The sequence below is a fragment of the Dysidea avara genome, chromosome 12 (assembly GCF_963678975.1).
Source record: "Dysidea avara chromosome 12, odDysAvar1.4, whole genome shotgun sequence".
NCBI classification, from domain to species: domain Eukaryota; kingdom Metazoa; phylum Porifera; class Demospongiae; order Dictyoceratida; family Dysideidae; genus Dysidea; species Dysidea avara.
This window is the reverse complement of record NC_089283.1, coordinates 1,588,776-1,609,887: the sequence shown is the minus strand read 5'-3', so window position 1 is coordinate 1,609,887 and position 21,112 is coordinate 1,588,776. Positions and strand designations below refer to the sequence as shown.

General features: G+C 37.7%; 1 protein-coding gene and 1 long non-coding RNA gene across 3 annotated transcripts; one reads left to right on the top strand and one right to left on the bottom strand.

Moving 5' to 3' along the window:
• The first annotated feature begins 8,396 nt into the window (after positions 1 to 8,396).
• LOC136240615 (uncharacterized) lies at positions 8,397 to 20,529 on the top strand. The gene is made up of 3 exons (XM_066031626.1): positions 8,397 to 8,477; positions 14,887 to 14,926; positions 18,589 to 20,529. Exons 2-3 carry the CDS (start codon positions 14,891 to 14,893, stop codon positions 20,407 to 20,409), a joined length of 1,857 nt encoding a protein of 618 aa, XP_065887698.1. The 5' UTR covers positions 8,397 to 8,477; positions 14,887 to 14,890; the 3' UTR covers positions 20,410 to 20,529.
• Positions 8,729 to 14,833, bottom strand: LOC136240616 (uncharacterized). 2 transcript variants are annotated; one of them, XR_010693907.1, is made up of 5 exons: positions 14,565 to 14,833; positions 10,637 to 10,807; positions 9,886 to 10,021; positions 9,678 to 9,819; positions 8,729 to 9,018 (listed from the first exon to the last, which is right to left on the bottom strand). It is a non-coding gene; the product is annotated as an uncharacterized lncRNA (long non-coding RNA). The 2 variants fall into 2 exon arrangements; XR_010693906.1 differs by having other exon boundaries at positions 8,819 to 9,018; positions 14,607 to 14,833.
• Positions 20,530 to 21,112: the final 583 nt, after the last annotated feature.

The following is a 21,112-nucleotide window of genomic DNA, read 5'->3' as shown; positions in this document are numbered from 1 at the left end:
AGAAAGGCATAACATGGGAAATAAGGTATAATTAATTATGAGCGTAATAATGAGTTGAATTTTTAGTACTGCAGCATACGTAGCATAATAGGTGATAAGTATAATAGGCTGGTGCTTAAATTGAACTCACAATTAGGGATGGGCGGTATTGCTTTTTTGAAGAACGGTATGTACAGTATTAGGAAAAATACCTTGGTATCACTAAATACTGTACCTTGTATATTGTACACTTTTTAAAAATCTGGGTAAGCTATGATTTACACTTGTGCTAGTAGTGAAAATTATCTTTTAAAGGAACAAATGAAATGACAATTGTACCACAAAGTAAGGTTTGAATATCTCAAAAGGTAAATTATTGTTTGTCTTGTCCACAGCATAAACACATGGTTGTATGGGGTTTGACTTCATGTGTAGCCACCACTAAACCACCAAAAATTTAATTAATACATTAAATTCGGTATTTTTAGAAAGCCACAGCGGTATCTGAAAAATACCTTTTTAACTACTAATACCTAAATACCTCCCAACCCTACTCACAATCAAGCCTATAATTATACTATGCTCCATCAAGTTAAATTTTTACCTGAAAACTGACTGTCCGATTATAGAATGTACCACTGACTGTTGTATTAGAGTATAGTAATAACTGCTCTATTAGTCTACCTCAATCTATTAATCACCTAAGAAACAGTACTAGTAAATTAATATTATAGACATGAAATGCAATAGGGACCATCGATGTCCAGTATTCCACATGCCAGCATTTTTACTCTTTGTGCACAGTTAAACTGATGGTATCTCTGAGAGGCTTGCAACATCTCATGATCAGCAGGGGTATGAGCATGGTGAGTTCCAAGTGACACCATCATAATTATGATGTCCTGGGCTTGGCACACACAACCCAAGTGTTTGCCATGCAAAGACACTGACTATGAGCCCCTCCCCATGCATCATCACAAGATTCACAATAACATTCATTGTCAAAGCTGACAACAGTCACATGATGGCTATTGTGGTATTATATATATACTGTATTGTTAGCAGCAGCTTGTATGTAATGAAGCCTGTTGTGAGCTGAGTTTGTGCCTTGTGAGTTCCAATCATAGATCTCCTTACAGGATTCACCAGGATGATCAAGCTGTCAAACATTACTTATATAGCTACAATTGACTGATATAAATAAAAATTGCATATGCAAATTCATGATATAAATATCATGAATATCATGAAATTAATGTTCCATGGTGATTTTCATGGTACCTGTGGATGGCATGAAACATGCATGAATGAAGCTGATCACTGAGAATGTGGTAATATAATTATTTATGTGACACTCTTGCAATTGCTTCATCATATCGCAGCATACTTGACGTAAAGATTAATAAGCAATTGAGTTGTATATTATAAGTGGTTACCCTTATAAGTAGTTACTATTGGTGTTGTGTGTACATCTGTGTATATGCCCCACACTTCTTAGCAATTAAGAGACAGATACACTAACATACTGAGAGCAATGTGGGCGGACAACATCAAATTCAGTGTCATTACCCAGTTAAGGCACGACAGGGCACAGCTGAAGAAGAGGTAACTGGTTCTTGTAAAAATAAAGCTTTACCAATCCATGGTGAATACAAACTTTGAAACTACATGGTTTTCTTTGTTACGGTTTCATCTGTCAGTGGATGCAATCACTAATGATGCCATTAGTAATTAAAGTTGAAAAACTTGGCCACTTGATACCTCAAAAAATAGCTGGGACTACCTAGAAGTGTAACTCATGCTCTATTGGTGTTTGTTGTTGCCCCAGTATCTTGCAGGTGTCTAGAGAGGCAAATTAAAGCTGAGTCTTTTGTCTTGTATCAGTACAACTGCATACTAGTGTTGTTTTAGCAATGCATTTGACTAGTAGTTTTAGTTATAGCTGTAGATAGAAAAAAGTTTTAGTTAAAGTTTTCATTAATAGATTTTAGTTACAGTTTTAGTTTAAGATGTTAGTTTTTACAGTTTTAGTTAAAGTTTTAGTTTTAGATGCTAGATTTTTACAGTTTTAGTTAAAGTTTTAGTTATAGTTGCCTTCTTCAATACATTTAATTTAGTTGTAGTTTTAGTCTTTTAGATCTTAGAGTATTAGTTACAGTTATCCATATGGTACCATTTAAAACAAATACCATGCATAGTGCTAAATATGATCATTTGGTCTCAGTGTTTATTCTAGATCTGCTAGGGGGGAACCCCCCCCCCCCTCCTAAAATCTCAGACTCACCCGCTAAAATTGTGATGACTACTACACTATACTTAGATTTAAAATGGCACATAAAACTTTAAAATGCTCTCAGATTCAATCTCAAGAGTGTTTAATATGTAAAACTTTCTCAGGTTAAAAATTGCATATGCAACCTTAAAACACTCTCAGATTCAACATCAGACTATTTAATTTTTAAAAGTCTCCTAGGGTACATACACAATGAGATTTATCCAGTTTTTTTAAATGTCCTTTCAGAGAGTGTAATTTTGTAAAATATTCAATATGGCGTGCACAGCCAGCAAATATACTGCCAGATTAAATCTCAGAAAGCCTGATTTTAAAAATATCTATAACCATGAAATTATCCTAATATTCAATTTGAAATAGCCTATAAGATTCTTGTAAGACAACCACTTATACACATGCAATGATAGTCAATACAATATCTCAGTGATCTCTCACATAAATTGTTTATTCGCCAGATTCAACAAATGCAGTGCACTACTAATAGAATACTAATTGCATACATGAGGTACGCACGGTTGTCCTAGATATTGCATCATTATGTCATCACTATGCGTCATCATCGCCGTCATGCTCTACCAACCATAGGATTTGGCTTCACCCAATCCACACATAAATCAAAATCAACACTCATGACACAGCTTTAAATGACTAACCAGTTTCACAACTATTTCAACTGTTTTAAACTTGGACAGCTATATGTAGACTTTCAGACACCTGGTCACCCCCAAAATTCCTGATTCCTTCCCAAAGGAGAAATCCTAGAATAAACACTGTTTGGTCTTTTCTGGCCAAAAATATCACTGCTGCACGTATACCCACATGGCTTTTGAATTTGGATGTAAATACGTAAGTCAGTTTAAATATTCATTGCAATGATGTATTTAAATGGAGTTTAATCAAGGTTAATGTTGGGAGGCATGCAATAATGTTACTTACTGACAGCTTGTAGTTGATGACCAGGTAAATGCAATAGGGTAAATGGGTTCCACAATGCAAAGTAGGCAGGAAACGGTGAGCATTATAATCAGGATAACTCCATTATAATCAGGATAACTCCATTATAACCAGGATAACTCCATTATAACCAGGATAACTCTCAAAAGCATGCGTCAGAAAAGAGTGTACAGATGGCCACATGGAAAAAGTTTGTTCCCCACCCAAAGTCTACCCCTAGATCTAGGAGACTGCATTCAAAATATATGTATATTATTGTGAATATATAAGCAGTGCAAATAATAATAAAAGAAACAAAAATCATAAGCTAATGATACATGTCAGGCTGGGGGAGGATACACACCCACATGCGAGTCTCATGGGGTAGACTTTTGCCCCGTTCCATGAGTTGCCTCCAACTCAAAGGTTAGCTTGAGGTGTGATAGTGCAGGGTTTTATTAGGATTAGTAGGATGACATTAGAAATTCCTGTGGCGTCAAATATAGGAGAACTGTGGAACCCTGCACAACTTACCAAAACAACCACCATCACTAGACAGTGGTGGACAAGTGCCACATGGCAAACAGTGTTTGTGTTATTGTATTGACTGTTGAGTGATAAAAATTACACACCTGCAAATTTAAAAGCATATTAAGTTTGCTTGTTTGCTGCAGCAAAACATACTCTAAGTGTTTCTGAAAATACAAGATACACATTGTGAAAATTAAGATGCCAAGATAGACATGGTAAGCACAAGATCAACAGAATATACTAAAGTACCAAAATCAAAATGATTCGCTGTAGCAAGTGCCAAAACAATAATTGTATATAGTAAATATGAAGACCGATTTAGCAGTCAGTGCATACCATCTTTCATGAATAGTTTGATGCAACCCACCACGTTTGGTTTATGCAATAATGAATGCAGCAGCTTACCTACATGATTTATTTTTCAAAGAACAAGTATAATACAGTGCACATGATTTCACTAAATCTAAAAGAGCTCTTATTATTAAATTCTGTGATAGTTTAAGTTAACTACATCCTGCTTAACAATGTCTTAGTATTAACTTTTTTAGCATTAAACCCTTGTGATGATTATTAAATATCTTTATAGCAAAACACTTTTAGCTACTTTTATATACACTGGCAGATAGTACGTGTACACTGGCAGATAGTACGTGTACACTGGCAGATAGTACGTGTACACTGGCAGATAGTACGTGTACACTGGCAGATAGTACGTGTACACTGGCAGATAGTACGTGTACACTGGCAGATAGTACGTGTACACTGGCAGATAGTACGTGTACACTGGCAGATAGTACGTGTACACTGGCAGATAGTACGTGTACACTGGCAGATAGTACGTGTACACTGGCAGATAGTACGTGTACACTGGCAGATAGTACGTGTATAGTGAATAATTAGCTATATGTGTTACTACAATATAGCAAGGCACTTTTAGTTTTAGTTTTAAACAATTAACAACTTTTATAATTGTAGGTGGTAAGTACTTTTAGTTTCAGTTATTTGTAAGTATTAAATGATAATTTTAGTTTTAGTATAAGTTTCCACATAAGAATTAAGGCACTTTTAGTTTTAGTCTTTTGACAAATCAGAAAAACTTAAGTTTTAGTTTCAGTTAACTAAAACAACACTACTACATATCCCCTGCTCCAGCAGTTGGACCACTTTTGGGAGATGCATACTTACAGACTCAGACTGCAGGCTATCACAGTTTGTCCAAGGCTCATCCTCAATTATCATCATTCCCTACCTCTCTATGTACTACTATCCAACAACTAATGAACTTCTTACTATGAAGATCACCTAAATATTTTGTCTGTTCAGTGTATAAGCTCAAGGACTCTTAGAAACTCACTGTGGGACTTGGAACCAACTTTTTCCCAGGCCAATTCTCATTCATCCTTCATGCTCCTCCCTACCTGCAATGTTGGCATATTTAATGTAGGGGGTATCAGAGTAAAAGTAAAAGTGGTAAGGCTCAATCTGGGGGCAAGGCCAGAGCCTCACCACTTTTTGGCTCAGTAAAATAAAAAAATTAAATTTGATGAAGCCAAAATTAAAAGTAGTTAACATGTAATACTTGGCATTAATTTAATGGCAACAATGGATTGAAACAACACTTATCTAACCTGTCTTTCACTCAGAACAGCTTCATGTTTACTTTGTCCATATTAAGCGCCTTAAAATAATTACCATTACACTTAGCTTTGTTTCTCTTTGCAGCTGCTTTGGAAACACTCTTTACTGTTTATTAATAGACTCAAATGATAAGGTTAGGAGTTAAACAGTATTATGGAGGTGCTTTTTGGTCAGTCTCCATTGAACACCTGCACACAGAACTACAGCCCAAAGAGTGCCTCCAAATGACATCTCTAAATGTACAATTTAAAAAATTTCCTGGGTGCACACTGGTCGCACCTACTATGACACCCTTGAATTTTGATGTGATGCAAAATGCTCCCTTTGTGGATGTGCATGAACCACTAGTGGCTGCCCTGTTGCCTTGTCCCAAGAATGCTTCACATATTGACATGATAAAGTTTTACATTGCCTGGCTAAGCTGGTTTCAGGAACTTCTGAGGTTTTAGCACAGCCAAGTGTCATCTGTATTTATGCATGCGGGATGAGAGCTAGTGAGTCCCTGCAGGGTACCATTCCACCATCTTTAATAATTTCTCTTTATCGTCCTGATATCATTATCTACAATGAAAGGTGTAATTCAGTGGCCGGCGTACAAGGAGTTAACTTGTCTGCTTTCATCATCTTGAATCTGAAAGAGACTGCAAACAATCTAACGCCGAATCTTTAGATTGCTTATAATTTGTGATTAAAGGGATCAGCTCAAAAGAGCTGCTTTTCAGCAGTGTCCTATATAAAACAAACACACAATAAGACACAAAATAAAATAAAGATTACAAACAAAATAAACAACAATAACACAGTATTAACAATACAGTCTTTTAAGTGACAGTCTCTTAAAGTTGAATTAATACAGCTGCAGCTGTAGGCATCCAGACAATACCACGGTAGTCAAAAACTGGTAATACAAATGCCTGCATGATATATACAATTGAGACAATAATTGATCTGGTAAAGAGTTCAAATTGTGTAAGGCATACAACTTGTATCCGACTCTCTTTAGGACATAGTTAACATGAGATTTCCAGGACAAATTTTGGTCAATAATCACTCCAAGATAGCAACACAAGCAAGAGTTATATACCATTAAGTAAGATAGACATGCGATTTCTGCCAGGATCCAAGCAACAATAATACAGACTTCGAAACATTCAATTACAGCCTATCAGCCTGCAACCAAGTTTGAATTCGATAGATATCTGACTATAAAAGATCATCTTGAACATGTTTTAGATCATCATGCACCACTACAATGAAGCTCTGTGTCATCAGCATACAATAACATGTTGATGCAAGTATGATCCACAGTAGCTGGCAGATCATTAACAAATAACAATGGTGAACCGTGTGGCTTACATCACATTATGATTAGGGACCCGCCGATTATGCTGGCATAATAATGAGCATTATGGGTGCCTGAAAGCATTGAACATAATGCTAGCATAATAGGCAGAACACTTGTGCGTTACCATAAATTCTTGCTTATCAAAATACATATCACAGAAAAAGATCGATATACTCTAATAGAACAGTCAGAATAATAATAGACAGCTGACTGTTCTATTAGAGTATATCGATCTTTTCCGTGACATGGATTTTGACAAGCAGGGATTTATAGAGTCTATGCTTCAGCAACTTACTGTTTTCGCATAAAGTGCAAATTTACTAGAAAAACATGAGAACTGAGGTATAAATATTGAGCATAATTTGAGCATAATATATAGGTAAATATTGAGCATTAATTTAAGCATAATAGGCAAAATTTTGAGCAGTGCAGCATAGCATAATAGGTAAAATAATGAGCATAATCGGCGGGTCCCTAATTATGATATCATTGAGCTTAGTGTTCTGGGCCACTTATCGGCACTGTATCACACCATGAATTTCTTTGATCAGCTAATCTCAAAGTCACACTGTAGGAAGCTTCTTGACGAAGCTGCAGTGACAATCTCAACGTCAAAGAAGATATTTCTGGCTAGAATGGACTAACGATTAATTTTTCCTTGCCACGCCCATTTTTGGCATTTGCCATAATGTGATCGTGTGATAATGATAAACGTCCTATTGATTATTAAGACAATATGTGACCGGACTTGCGAAAAGGGGTCTTCCACACACATCCAATACTATGAACTTGGGAGACCATAACTTAGTGTTCAGTTAACATAATTATAAACTTAACATTTTCATCATCCACCGTTAGCTATGTTGGTACTCACCACTGACCAAATTTCAAGTCAATAGTATTTTTGTCATCAAAGTTGGTAAATAGTATGTGTGTGGAAGACCCCTTTTCACAAATCTGGTCACATATATAGTATACAAACAGGGGCCTAGACTCAGAGTCACCGTACACTGATAGCCAAAGCGATCACGGCAGTGCAGGAGCCCTGGCAAGACTTACATTACTTAACTTACAGTACAAAATTATAACTACAAAGTAACAAGGTTCAGGTCAAGAGGTCCAATATAGATTCCACTCCGGGGAAGCTCTAGAATTGAAAATTCTGTAAGAGCAGGAGATGGCAACACAAGCAGCCTGCTCAAACAGTGACCGGACAGTTTTCTTCGACACACAACAAGTAGTAGCCACTTGAGCAAGTGTTTCTGGCATAAGTGACCTAGACATCCTATCTCGATAGAAATGAGATCAGTGCGTTGAAGATCATACAGTAAAGAGCCATATCTATCTTCCTTCCAAGCTCTTGCAGCCACTACTGTCACCTCAGACAGGTAGATGGAATCCTTAGAAACCAAGACCAAGTCAGGTCTGCTAAGGGAGGTAGAAAGTTCGGTAGGAATAGTGCTAGGAGACTGGCAAGATGACCTGGAAGGTCAGGATAACGTTTAAAAAATTCTGGTAAATGCTTTTGAAGTCCATGAACAAAAACCTGCAAGACTGAATCATACCTCCGGATATACCTACCCTGAATGAGAGCAACAGAACATCCGGTCAAGATATGATTTGTGGTAGGTTGAAAAAGAGCACACTTTGGATTAGTAATTATTTTCCACCTGGACAGGTTTGAGCTTTACTTGAGGTCACGGATCACGCGATCATAAAACGTAGTCGCTCGCGTAGGCGGAGTAGAAACAGCACAAACAGTCGAAACGCAAGTGGCAAAATTATGCTTTTTTACGCGTATTTAATTGCACGGCTTTTCCCGCGGAGGCACCAGCGGTAATTGTAGTAAAACACCATCTCTTTTCATACGCTTGTAACTTCCTGCTGTGACGCTACACATAATTATCCAATGGAACACGAAATAATACGTCAGCTGCCTTTCCCACAGTAACCAAACCAGGCAGCTGGAATATGTTAGCAACGAAATAGAGACCGCAGAATGAACCAGGTGAGTATTAACACAGTGGTTTTGCATGTAGTACAAATTTGTTTCAAGCCATACTAGTGTTGTTAATCCATTTAGTTAGAGAAACAAAGGCTTATGCTTGAAAATAAAGCTTTAAAATGTTGTGCACTTTAGTTGTTGTAGCCAGATTCGTTAATTATTTACAAGACTATTTTAACACATGTTTTTAATCAACAATTTTAAATTTAGTCATCAGGTGGAGACTCCTTGTGCCAGAATTCTGCTATCACTGCTCTTGAGTCAGCTGAAGAGGAGACCTCACAGTGCTGTGTCCTGTGTGGAAACAGAGTTAGTCAAAAATTAAGGTATATCAATGTAGGGGCTACAGAAAAAGAGTTTTTTAGTAAACACCTTGGTAAACACCTACCCGAAGACAGCAATATTTGTAAAAAACATTGGATAGAAGCAAAACGTTACAATGACATTCCCCACTATACCCTGAAATGGAAAAATAGTATACAGACATCTTCTAAATCCTGTATACACCCTGATTGCACCAACAAGTTAAGTGATAAACTCATCAAGCCTGCTTTTGCTAACATAAGTGAACTTGAGGAAATGCTTGGGGTACAGTCATCATCAAGTACTCCATTCCTCTTGTGCCCAAGCTGCTATAGTAAAGTTTATTGTGAGCTAAATCATCCACAAAACTGCTCCTTTTGTGGAGCTGCACCTAAACCTGGTCAGAAGCTTTATCGTCACAGTCCCAACCCTGTAGTAGTTTCAAAATACATTACAGATACAACTGGAACTGACACTGTTATATCACCAGATGACTATATTTGTACTAGCTGTTATAACACACACTGCAGTATTGTCAAGTCCACAGATTGTAAACCAAATTGTAAACCAAATGGGTCAGATGAAATGTTACAAAAATCTATCAAGGAATGGGAAGCTACAAAGGAAGATAGCAAAACTGACCATCTTACCAAAGCCATAGTTTCATCTGTGATATATGTAGCCCAGCACTTATTGGTCCAGAAGGCCCTTTTGCTTCCATGGGTATGTCAAGTGTTTCTTGATGTTTATGGTATTCAGCCCTCTGAGGACACCAATACTGTTCAAGTTACCCTAGACGTGGGAGATAGCAGTGTGAAATTTACTTCTCGTTGGCTACTACACCAACTAATCACTCACCTTGATGGTTACATGATTCACAAGTGTGTTCACAAGAAACTTGGGACTGTATTGTATCGTCAAGGGGGAGATGTCATAGTTGCATTGTCTTGGGCACTCAGTGCATCACAACCCCCAAATCAGTACTTATCTGAACCTGAAATCCAATGTCACATACCAGACGTAGACACAACACTAAAGGAAGCAAGCATCATTGTCAATAATTTATTACATGAAGAAATAAAGAAGTCATCTCATTCACAACCATCTCCCAACTGTGCGTTACTTAACATCAACGAAGAGTTAAATAATATCAATCCTCTATTACTTCAATTTTTAACATCTATAACAACTACAGTTAGAGATAGAGAGACCACCAATGTTACAGAACACATTAAAAAAATTCGATTATTTTTCATTTTAAATCAACTCAAGTTCTGCACAAATCCCAAGAAGCCTACACCAATCCACGATCTGATTGCTGATGTTGTAGAAGTTTGTGGAGGGTCACGGCTACTAATTAGTATTCTAAACAGATTAGGGTGTGTCTCCTCTCCAGATACCCATGATAGATTCGTAACTCAACATGCTATAGCTCAACGTCAATCTAAAATCTGGGATGAAATCCCAAATAATAGATTTACAATAGCCTCCGTTGATAACTTCGACATGCTGCAAAGTTATGCAGCAGTTTATTGTGGCAACCAACACAGGAGTTATCATGGCACTACACTACAGCTAGTACAACCAGATCCAGACAATCTAGTGTTACCATCTACAGCAACCAGTTCATCAGAAGGTACTGCAACACCAAGTGCCCCTTGCAACAGTTCTCCACCAATAACTTCATCCAGTCAACAACATGCATCTTCTGATAGCCAACACAAACTGGGACCCAAGCGTCCAAGAACTGTTGAAGTCCACTCCTTAGCATCAGGTCTCACTACAAACAACACAATACAAACTTCACAAGTATACATGGAAACAACAGCAACAACATTAGCATTTAACCATTTTCTACAGACCAGCACTGAACTTGATGAAAAAAATAACTTACATGATCTATTATTTTCTTATGTCCTTCAAAAGCATACCTTACACTATCAGGCAAGCCAATTCCCATCAAAAGCAACTCTTTGTGAATTCAGATTTTGTTTAGAGGACAATAACAACTGTGGTCATCAACACCCATCAACAGTACATTACATGGAGCTAATAAATGAAAACCCGGATAGTATGGAAACCATGACACTGGTAGCAGAGGACTTGCTTGACAAATTTGATAATGTACAGAATGGATACGTGCTTTTAGTAGGTGACGGAAAAACATACAAACATCTTATGAACATTAAAAAACAGTATAGTACAGCCCTTCAAAAGCTGTTAATTTTCCCAGGAGATTGGCATATTTAAAAAAATTATCAACCAATTCTTATGAAAATTTATTATGCTGCTGGTCTGAAGGAGATAGCCAGTAATGCAGGGTACCATGGTAGTACATTAAAATCTATAGAACAATGCTCTAACTTTAAACGTACGCACTACTTTCTCATGCAAGCATGGGAAGCCCTCTACAGAGAAATGTTGCATACTTACCTTAGTAACTCCAGCAACACCATCACTATGGATGCTAGCTGTATCCTGTTGTCTAGTATACAAGAAAAGAGATTGCCACAACACATGGTGAAACGAACATCTGAATTAGTGAAAGACAGCCATACTAATAAAGGTTTCAAGGATTTCGTAGAAAAGATGAGTGAAGTTGATCAGACATGGAAGTTTTGGGCCCAGTTTGTCTTTAGAGATTGCTTCTCCTACGTTAGCCTCTACTTGGCTGTACAAAGTAGCAACTGGAAATTACGTGTAGCAAGTCTGAAACAGATGGTTCCTATATTTTCAGCTTTCGATAGAGACTACTATGCTCGCATTATCCCACACCACTTAGCTGAGATTCAATGCTACCCATCAATTGTTCTAACCTGTCTGGAGAAAGGAGGCTTTACAGTAAATCTCACTGGACAGCAACAGCGGGCAGTAGCATTGGATGAAGCGCACGAGATGTGCATCAACAAGGACTTAAAGACTGCTGTTGTTCGTCCAACAGAATCATACTTGCAGAAAACAAGTTTGTTTTTCAATGATCGCATTATGCTGTACAAGAACCTATTACATCAATTATTTCCTCCACAGTCAGGTAGCCACATACATCCATCAGAAATACTAGATAGTTCTCCTCAGACTTACAGGTGCGAAGAGAACATCATGGAAATGTGTAATTTGATTATTTATAAAATTTTATTTCCTGCCAGCCAATGCAACAACAGAGGTTTACTGAATGTATTTACAGGCCAGCCAGCTACTAATGAGCAAACCAGTGACATGCTTTCATTCTATCAAATCGGTGAACAATCATATCAAAATTATGTCAAATATCACATATTGCAAACTTCTGGTATAAAAACACCTTTACGACAACACAGATTGATAACAATGTCAACTAAACCAAAAAAAGCTCGCGGTACTGACAATGAAAGAGAAATGAAGCAGAAACTCACATGTCTGCAGCGGAAACTTGTTTGGGTAAAACATAAACATCAACACATCTGAAGAACAGTATTCAGAATTACCTAGAGCACTGTGTGATGAAGATGGCAATCCACACAAAGGGAACAAGAGCAAATGGACAGACAAGCTATCTACTCGCTATCAGAAGGCAAGTCCACCAGTATTTACAACCACCTTACCTGTAACACCACAAGTTGTTATTATAGATGCTATGTTCATCATTAATACACGACCACTACGTCAAACCAAAACATTTTCTGACTATGCCTGTTTCTTGTTTGAACAGTTTGTCACCCAATACTTTAGAGCTGGAATACAAGAAGTACACCTTGTGTTTGATAAACCACATAGGCATGCTTTCAATCCTAAACAGTCCGAGCACAGAAAGCGATATTCACAGAATAGTAGTAATCACCAACATGGCTCATTCACTCCTACCACAAATATCCCTAGTAATTGGCAAGAAAACCTCCAGTGCCAGCAATGTAAACGATTGATAGTTGAAGCTATTGGGCTTTCTCTGTTGCAACATGGACGTTTCTTACTTAAGGGCAACCAACGTTTAGTTATGGCTGGGTGTGTTTCAGGCTTAGGTGAGAATAACGCATGGCTATTACATGCAGCAGAATTGACAGTAGAACAGCCAGAGGAATACTATTCGAATGCTGAAGAAGCTGACAACAGAATCTGGCGACATGCTGTGCAATGTCATGCCAATGTTATTCTCATTTATTCTCCAGACACGGATGTGTACAATATTGGGCTAAGTCACTTAAGCCAACGTCCCAATACTACCTACGTTATCCAATTAAACATGCCACACAGTGATGAAAAGAGGTACATCAACATTAACAATTTAAAGTTAGCACTAACAAGAGACTCTGACCTTGGCAATCTACCTCAAGGAAATGAATTATGTCAAATATTACAATCTTTGTTTATTAGCACAGGGTGTGACTACATTTCCTACCTCAAGTTTATAGGGAAGGCGACTATCTTGAACAACTTTTTTCATTTTTCATCATTTATTTGTGGTCACAACATGCTAGGGTGTTTACACCAGACATCCGATGACAAACACTATGGTTTTTTGTCATTTATTAGACTTGTTGGGACATGCTATTTTATGAAGCATGCTACAGGTTTTGCAGCACTGAAAGGCCATAAAACACCACTACATTTGTTTAATTCAATAGACCCCACACTACAGCCAGAAGAGCAGCATCGAATGTGGTTGAACAGCATCAGAGAAGTTGTGAGTGACAGAGTCATAATTGAGGAGGACAGGGTGCCCACTATCACATCACTTTGGCGACACTGGCTCAGATGCTGCTGGGTGAGTCAGATGTGGCAGAATTCTGGCAAAGCAGACATGTTTGCATCACTTGCATCTCCACAAGACAGTGGGTGGTTAGTCCAAGAAGATGGTAACTACGTATTTGATTGGGAAGCAACTGAGGTCTGACAAATGATCAAAGACAATATAGAATTCCTAACAAAAGGGTGTAGCTGCACAAAAGGCTGCAAAACTCAGAGATGCGGCTGTAGAAAGAGACAACGAAGCTGTGGACCAGGATGTTTGTGCCAGGGATGCACCAATTTGAATATCCCCAAACCACCACCAGATGATGGTACCGAATCAGAAGAATCTGAAGATGAGCCACAATGTGAAGGTGATGAGTGTGAGCTATATTAAGAGGAGGTCATAACAGAGGATTTATTTTTAGAGATATGATATTGTATAATAGAAACAACTAATCACATACAGTGTGTATAATTATTAGCATGACTACCATGTGTGGAATAAGGAATTTAATGCTAACCCCACTTTTGATAAATGTCTGCTTTTGATACAAGAACAAACATACAGCTATGGGGATGGCTACAGTGGAACCACTCTATAAATAATGGACAATTTGGGAGGCAGAATTCCAGGCCTAAATTTGCTGCAATAGGTGTTTTTCTCCTACAGCGGCAAAACATGTATTGACTGGACCAATATCTTTATAATTATTGTCTCCTTTGTTAAGGGAGGTTCCACTGTATTATGCAACACCAGCTGCAATAAGCAAGTACAAATTTGTTTCATAGTAGTAAATGCCTTCATACAGCTTCTAAACATACTACATACAAACCTTTTCACTTTCATAGACTTGGATTTTGTGCACTCTTCTTACTTTATCCACAGCAAAGCGAAATCGGGAGCAGTTAAATTCCTGTTCAATTCTACCACGGGAACATTTTCCACCTGCACGATTCAAGATTTAAAAAACTGCATAGCTATCTTCATAAATCATCTCTTGAAGTGTTTTTGTTCGAAAATAAGTCAGAAGCTCAGTGGTTGAAAGGCATTTTTCTCATCCGCGTGGTACGTCTCGAACGCCATTTTAGACTTCTCGTAAATTGCGCGTGCAATTAAAAACTCCCGTTTTTTTTACGGTTGCGTCCCGACTGAAAGGCGATGACCGTTTCGGTGGTGCAGCGACTAATAGGAAAGGTAAGTGCATGTAGATAGGCTGTACATTCGTAATGTGTATAACCGCATAACACAAGTACTGTACGTGTCCAGACTAATCATCATGAAAAGTGAATCCTGAGTACGTGTCGAGTTTACTACTTGAACATATGTACTTGCACACCTCGGTATACACGCAGTTGCCAGAGGATCACCTTGCTGGTCATGGGAATTTCTTCTGCGTCTGCGTTGTTTAGTTTTATAACAGGCCTATAGAGCAGTTTCAAAACCATGGTAACCAAAAATTACGCAATGGACCACACCCAAATCGCCTTGTTTTTGTACCAGACTGTTTCATGTTGCAAGTTGAATCCCTCGCTAAATTCATGCCAAGACTTATTAATACGTAAGTAAAATAGTTGCCAGTGATAGAATAAAGTATATAGGTGAGTTCTTAGGCATTAAAAGATCCGTACTGCCTCCCAACAGGGCAGTTCCGTAGGAAAGAGAAATGCATAAAGATGGATTTGGCCAAATTGCGACCTATTCACCGCCCAAAGGTGGTTAAAACTAGGGGAAACTTGCAGTATAGGTCTTTATCCAGCACCACAGCATCGTACAGCCACATCCTGCCGTCCCTGAGTTAGCCAGAATCGCTCATGTGCTGGGATTCCCACTTCCTGGCGTGTGAAAAAGCAGACAGCAAAATAAGACCGCTAAACTTTAACTAATGGTTAATTTCAACAATAAAACTTAACTCTAGTAAAATTCACCACTAAGAGTCTTCTTTTGCTGGCGTTTTATCACAGTTTGGTAGTACGGCATCACCGGTCTCGTGCCTTTCAGGAGCTCTGGCTATTCCTGGGATAGCTGGATGTGGCTGTACGCTGCTGTGGTGTTGGATAAAGACCTATAATTTAAGTTTCCCCTAGTTTTAACCACCTTTGGGCAGTGAATAGGTCGCAATTTGGCCAAATCCATTTTTACGCATTTCTATTTCCTACGAAACTGCCCTGTTGGGAGGTAGTACGTATCTTTTAATGCCTAATAACTCACCTACATACTTTATTCTATCACTGCCATCTATTTTACTCACGTATTAATAAGTCTTGGCATGAATTCAGCGAGGAATTCAACTTGCAACATCAAGCAGTCTGGTACAAAAACATGGCCATTTGGGTGTGGTCCATTGCATAATTTTTGGTTACCATGGTTTTGAAACTGCTCTTATTCGCTGGTTGACTCGCTGGATGAGTCGAGGTAATTTTTTTTTATAAATTGCCAAGTTTTTACCAGTAATTTCAGGTATCAGATGCCAGGCTGCACACTAATGGCAGACCCAAGGTGACCTACATTTCCCAGTTTTGAACGAAGAACCACACAATGTACCTATCAATGGTATGCCCCACCCATCCCAGGCCAGGCAGTTGTTGACGTAGTTAACACTGTCGGTTTTCGTATGGACACCCAAAGTGAGGATTGAGTAATGCATTTTCAACTCTGTTTCTGTTCACAAGGAATCATCAGATGATAGTATTCATTGAGTGATAATCATTGATTGTAAGCACTTATGTATTCACTAAAAACCACTATAGTCTCACCATCCAGTCTGTATTTCTCTTTGTTATTTGATGACAAAGTGAAGAAAAAATCTGCGAAAAGGGGGTCTTATAGCCTTTCCAATTGCATGTACTTTGCAATCCATAACATGACTTGTGTGTATGTTACTATCCTGAAATTTGGTCACCTTAATTACACTCCGCCTAACATAGCGCTATTCATGGTAGTAATGTTAAGACAATGGATTAAACACATGATGAGTTATGACTCATTAAACTTGGAAATTTGGAAAGGCTATAAGACCCCTTTTCGCAGATCCGGTCACAAATACAGGCTGGCAGGCGAGACTAAAACCACAACTCGCTATTCTTTGCAGACCCTTAGCTGCTACCCAATACTACAGCCCATTTAGTGCCTCAAATAGTCTTGTGGCATCTAAATATGCTCAAAGTGTCAATACGGAAAATTAATGCCTTGGTATGAAGAAAGAAGAAGACAACCATTTAAGTGAAGGTAAAAAGAATGCAAAGTGCAGAATGCAGGAATTCATTGGAACTACAAAAGGCACATCCCACCAGTGAGTTTGTTTCTGTGGTATAAACTGGTGGCTTCGTTTGGCCTCTAGCCTTGCGACTGTGCATGGTCGGGCAGGATGGCTGGCAGGCAGGCAGGCAGGTGAAATTTCGAGTAATGGTGATTTAAAAAAAATTCAATGTGTAAGTGTTTTCTTGTTTTTAATGCTGTAATTGACACTGAATGGAGTAAGACTATTCCGTAAAGGTTATTTTCGCCATTAATGATGTTCATCTGATGATACAGCTTTTTTAGTAGCGTGTGTCACTTTAGAGGGGAACCCTACTAAACAGTACAATCGTACTGTTTGATACTTCTTATTTATAACGCTTGCTGGTTTCATGCCACTGTCTTGATTAATATATTGCATTACTCATCTGTGTATATCAAGTAAACATGCAAATCAGTGGAGTAGTAAAGGCTAGAAACACAAGCTTGCCCATGCTGTGTTGCAACCATACCTTATGGTGGTACCAAGACTTAAAAGCGTACTGGTATTTTTTTGCTTATGCTAAGTGACTATTATTAGTACCTGCTAATTGCTAAGTTTACTACTAAGCTACTAGCACAAATCCTCACGAATGTCATGATCATCACTACCGTCCATTGTCATCTATTTTTGTTATTCTACGTGAATTGTGTTTTACCATAAATCCATTACATTTGATTGGCAAAGATTTATTGAAGATTTTTGTAGTAGGAGTGTTATTAATACCAGTCAGGTATGCACATTTTCCATTGGAATGTGTATATACATATACATGCATGTGTGTTAAAAGGAATGCATTGTTTAAAAGCTGACTATACAGCATATTATACTATGGGCTCCTAGTTTTTCTGATTACTACCAATCCAGCTATTTCTCTTTGCACATAAATCACATAACTATGAGCTTCTGCATGAAACAACAAGCACTTAATTTTAATTTGTGCAACTGCTCTCAGTTTGAGAGGTTGGCTATATTTGATAAAACAAACACAATTTTGCTGGTTGGTTTTGTTGTTGGCCCACATGCAGTTTCAGCATTTTAACCTATATGGAAATTCCTTTGTGAACAAGCCACATACCATATTACCACTATTATTAACTCTTGATAATATTATTCCTTACTGAACATATGCCAAACATTCCACGTTACAACCACACATATTAACAATATTCATAATCTGTGAAAACTGAACGTCTTGTCAATGAGAAGCAGCAAAATTATTTTTCAGTGAAGTGCAGACAACACAGGCTTACTCCATCTTTGTGAAGTACTGGCTCACAGAGCTAAGCAACCATATTTGGATATTAAAACAGGAATCAAACAACTTTGGGCATGATTTCGTACAACATTAGCTATACTTAACTACACTTAGGGACTCATTTGACCATTACTGAGTGTACTCTATATGTCTCACAGTATTTCAAGGTGTGTATCCACAAGCTTTTTTTACTTTTGATGTTAGTATTGCTGTGCGATTGTGACAGAATTTAATTGTGAATATGTTAATAGTCTGGTTGGTACACAATAATTATATTCAATGGACAAACAATGTATGAGTGGTATATTACTTTGTGTTCTGTAGGTTATGTTGATTGCTGTGGTGACATCATTTATTGTATTAGTTAATGGCAGCGTTTGTACTGATGATGTACAGTTTTGTCCTCCTGGGCTTTGTCGTGTTAACTCCAGTTGTTCCTGTAATTGTGACCATAGATCTTATCAAGGAGTGGCTACTTGTGACTCCAAATTCTGTCAGTCTACCATCTCTCCATTATTTTGGGCTGGTTATGTTGATGAAGAGCACATTGGAGACGATAGATATTTTTTAACTGGGTACTGTCCCGGTGGGTTCTGCAGTAGTACCAATACAATATTTAGTCATTACGAAGAACTGGATGAAAAGATTTGTCGACCACAAAGTAGGACTGGCATTCTATGTGGAAAGTGTATTAATGGAACATCAGTGTACTCTAATGCTTATTCACCAAGGTGTGGAAAGTGTGGAAATCTGCTGCAACATGGAAAATATTTTGGAATCTTTCAATACTTTATGTATGAAATATTCCCCCTAACTGTATTCTTCTTTTTGTTAGTTTTGTTCAATTTTAGTTTAACTTCTGGTCCTTTGGTTGGGTTTATTTTCTATTCTCAAGTTCTTCATTCTGTTGCAGCATATAATGATCAGTTCAGACTAAATACCGAATACCCTATACCTGTAGTGTTATTCTATAGCATTTGGAACCTTGACTTTTTTGAGTTTGTCTTACCATCTTATTGTCTTGTGGAAAATTGGAACGCTTTTGATGTTTTTATGTTTCATTACGTATCAGCAGTTACACCGTTGGTCTTAATTGTCATAGTAGTGTTGATGGTGAACTATGGAAAACTGTTGTGTCTTCCTGTGCACTGTGTAAGAAAAATTTTAGATCGGTGGATACCAAAGCCAAACCATTCACTCCTGAATAGCAAACAAAAAAGGTTTTTGGTGAACTTAAAGAATAAGTTTTTTTACCCAGACTCTAAACTGTTACATGGGATTGTTGCAGTGCTGGTGTTATCGTATGCAAAGTTTGTGTCCCTGTCATTTATCTTATTAGGCCCAGCCTTTTCACTGTATCTCAACTGGCCAACTGACATTCCAGCTGAGTTCCAGCGTAATAGTTTGCGTCCATTTCTGGATGGGACCATACCATATTTTGGAGAAGTTCACAGGCGATATGCTATTCCATCTGTTATTATAATATCACTATCATTTATACCACCAACAATATTGCTTATTAGGCCATTTCTACTGAGATATAACAGAGTTGAAACTGTGCTAAGAAGATGGCTACCTCTTACAAAGATTGATTTGTTTTTAAACGAATTTTATCACTGTTATCGTCCAAAGTTTCGATGGTATGCTGGTGTGTATTTCTTTTATCGGATATTATTATTTGCAACATCGGTTTATCCTCTTTTATCCCAACAATTTGCCATTCAACAATTACTCTGTACTTTCTTTCTGGTTGTACACTGTATAGCCCAGCCATATTGTAAGAAGCTGTACAATTATATTGATGGAATACTACTGGGTGTGTTGCTGTGTTTAAGTTGCTTACAGGAATACTCCTTCTTTGTTAGTCATGGGATTATAGAAGAGCAACTGCAATCAGCTTATATTGGTTTTACAATAGCTTGTATTCCATTGATCTATCTAGTTCTTTACATGGCATCAATTATTATCAAACATTGTTGCTCTGCATACCATCTGACTTACCACGATGTTGTGGTTGAGACTAATGATAATGAAGAAGGTTTTGTTAATGTGTATTTTCTGATGGAATCAAACAGAAATGAATTAGTGGCAGAGTACAAGAGTCACAATGATTCTGGACTTTATTCAAAAGAAAGTAGCTTCTAGTCAACCACTAAACTTTTTTGTATTTTGTTGTTTTTTATTACATTTTTATTACAGCTACACCTGCATGATGTGTATGTGTGTACTATATCTCACAGCTATGAAAATATATCAATAACAATATTTAAATGTGTTATAGTATTACATAGCACTGATAAAGCTCAGTCTGACTGAAATATGTTCAGGACTTTATGCATTCCATTTATATTGGCAGGTGCCACTAGTACTGTGATGCCGTATCAGCAGTTTAGTTACTCTGAAACATCAAGATCAACTAGTGATCAATGGTATGTGCACTGTTGCATGTCACGGATCCCGGCAACCAGGAATACAAGGTTTCATACATATTGTTTACAGCTCATTTAACTTTACTTCATAGTAAAAAAAACTTTGAATATAATCAGCAGCACTCAGAAATATGCTTTGTGCATCAGAGAATCATATGGCTTACATATTTGCACACACATCCCACAAGTCTGTAGTCTGTATATTCCAGAACTGAGCATGCAAGTATTACTAGTATTACTATACAGTACACACACAATCTGTCACACTTATAAGAGTCAAATGTTTTTGTGATGTTGGGAAGGCTACTGTTGCTTTCTTTAATGGCCGCAGGTAGTGTAGAATTCTTTTGCTAACATATTCCTGTTGGACTCGATCGAGAAATACACATTGGTGTTATCCATGTTGTCTCTTGATTCTG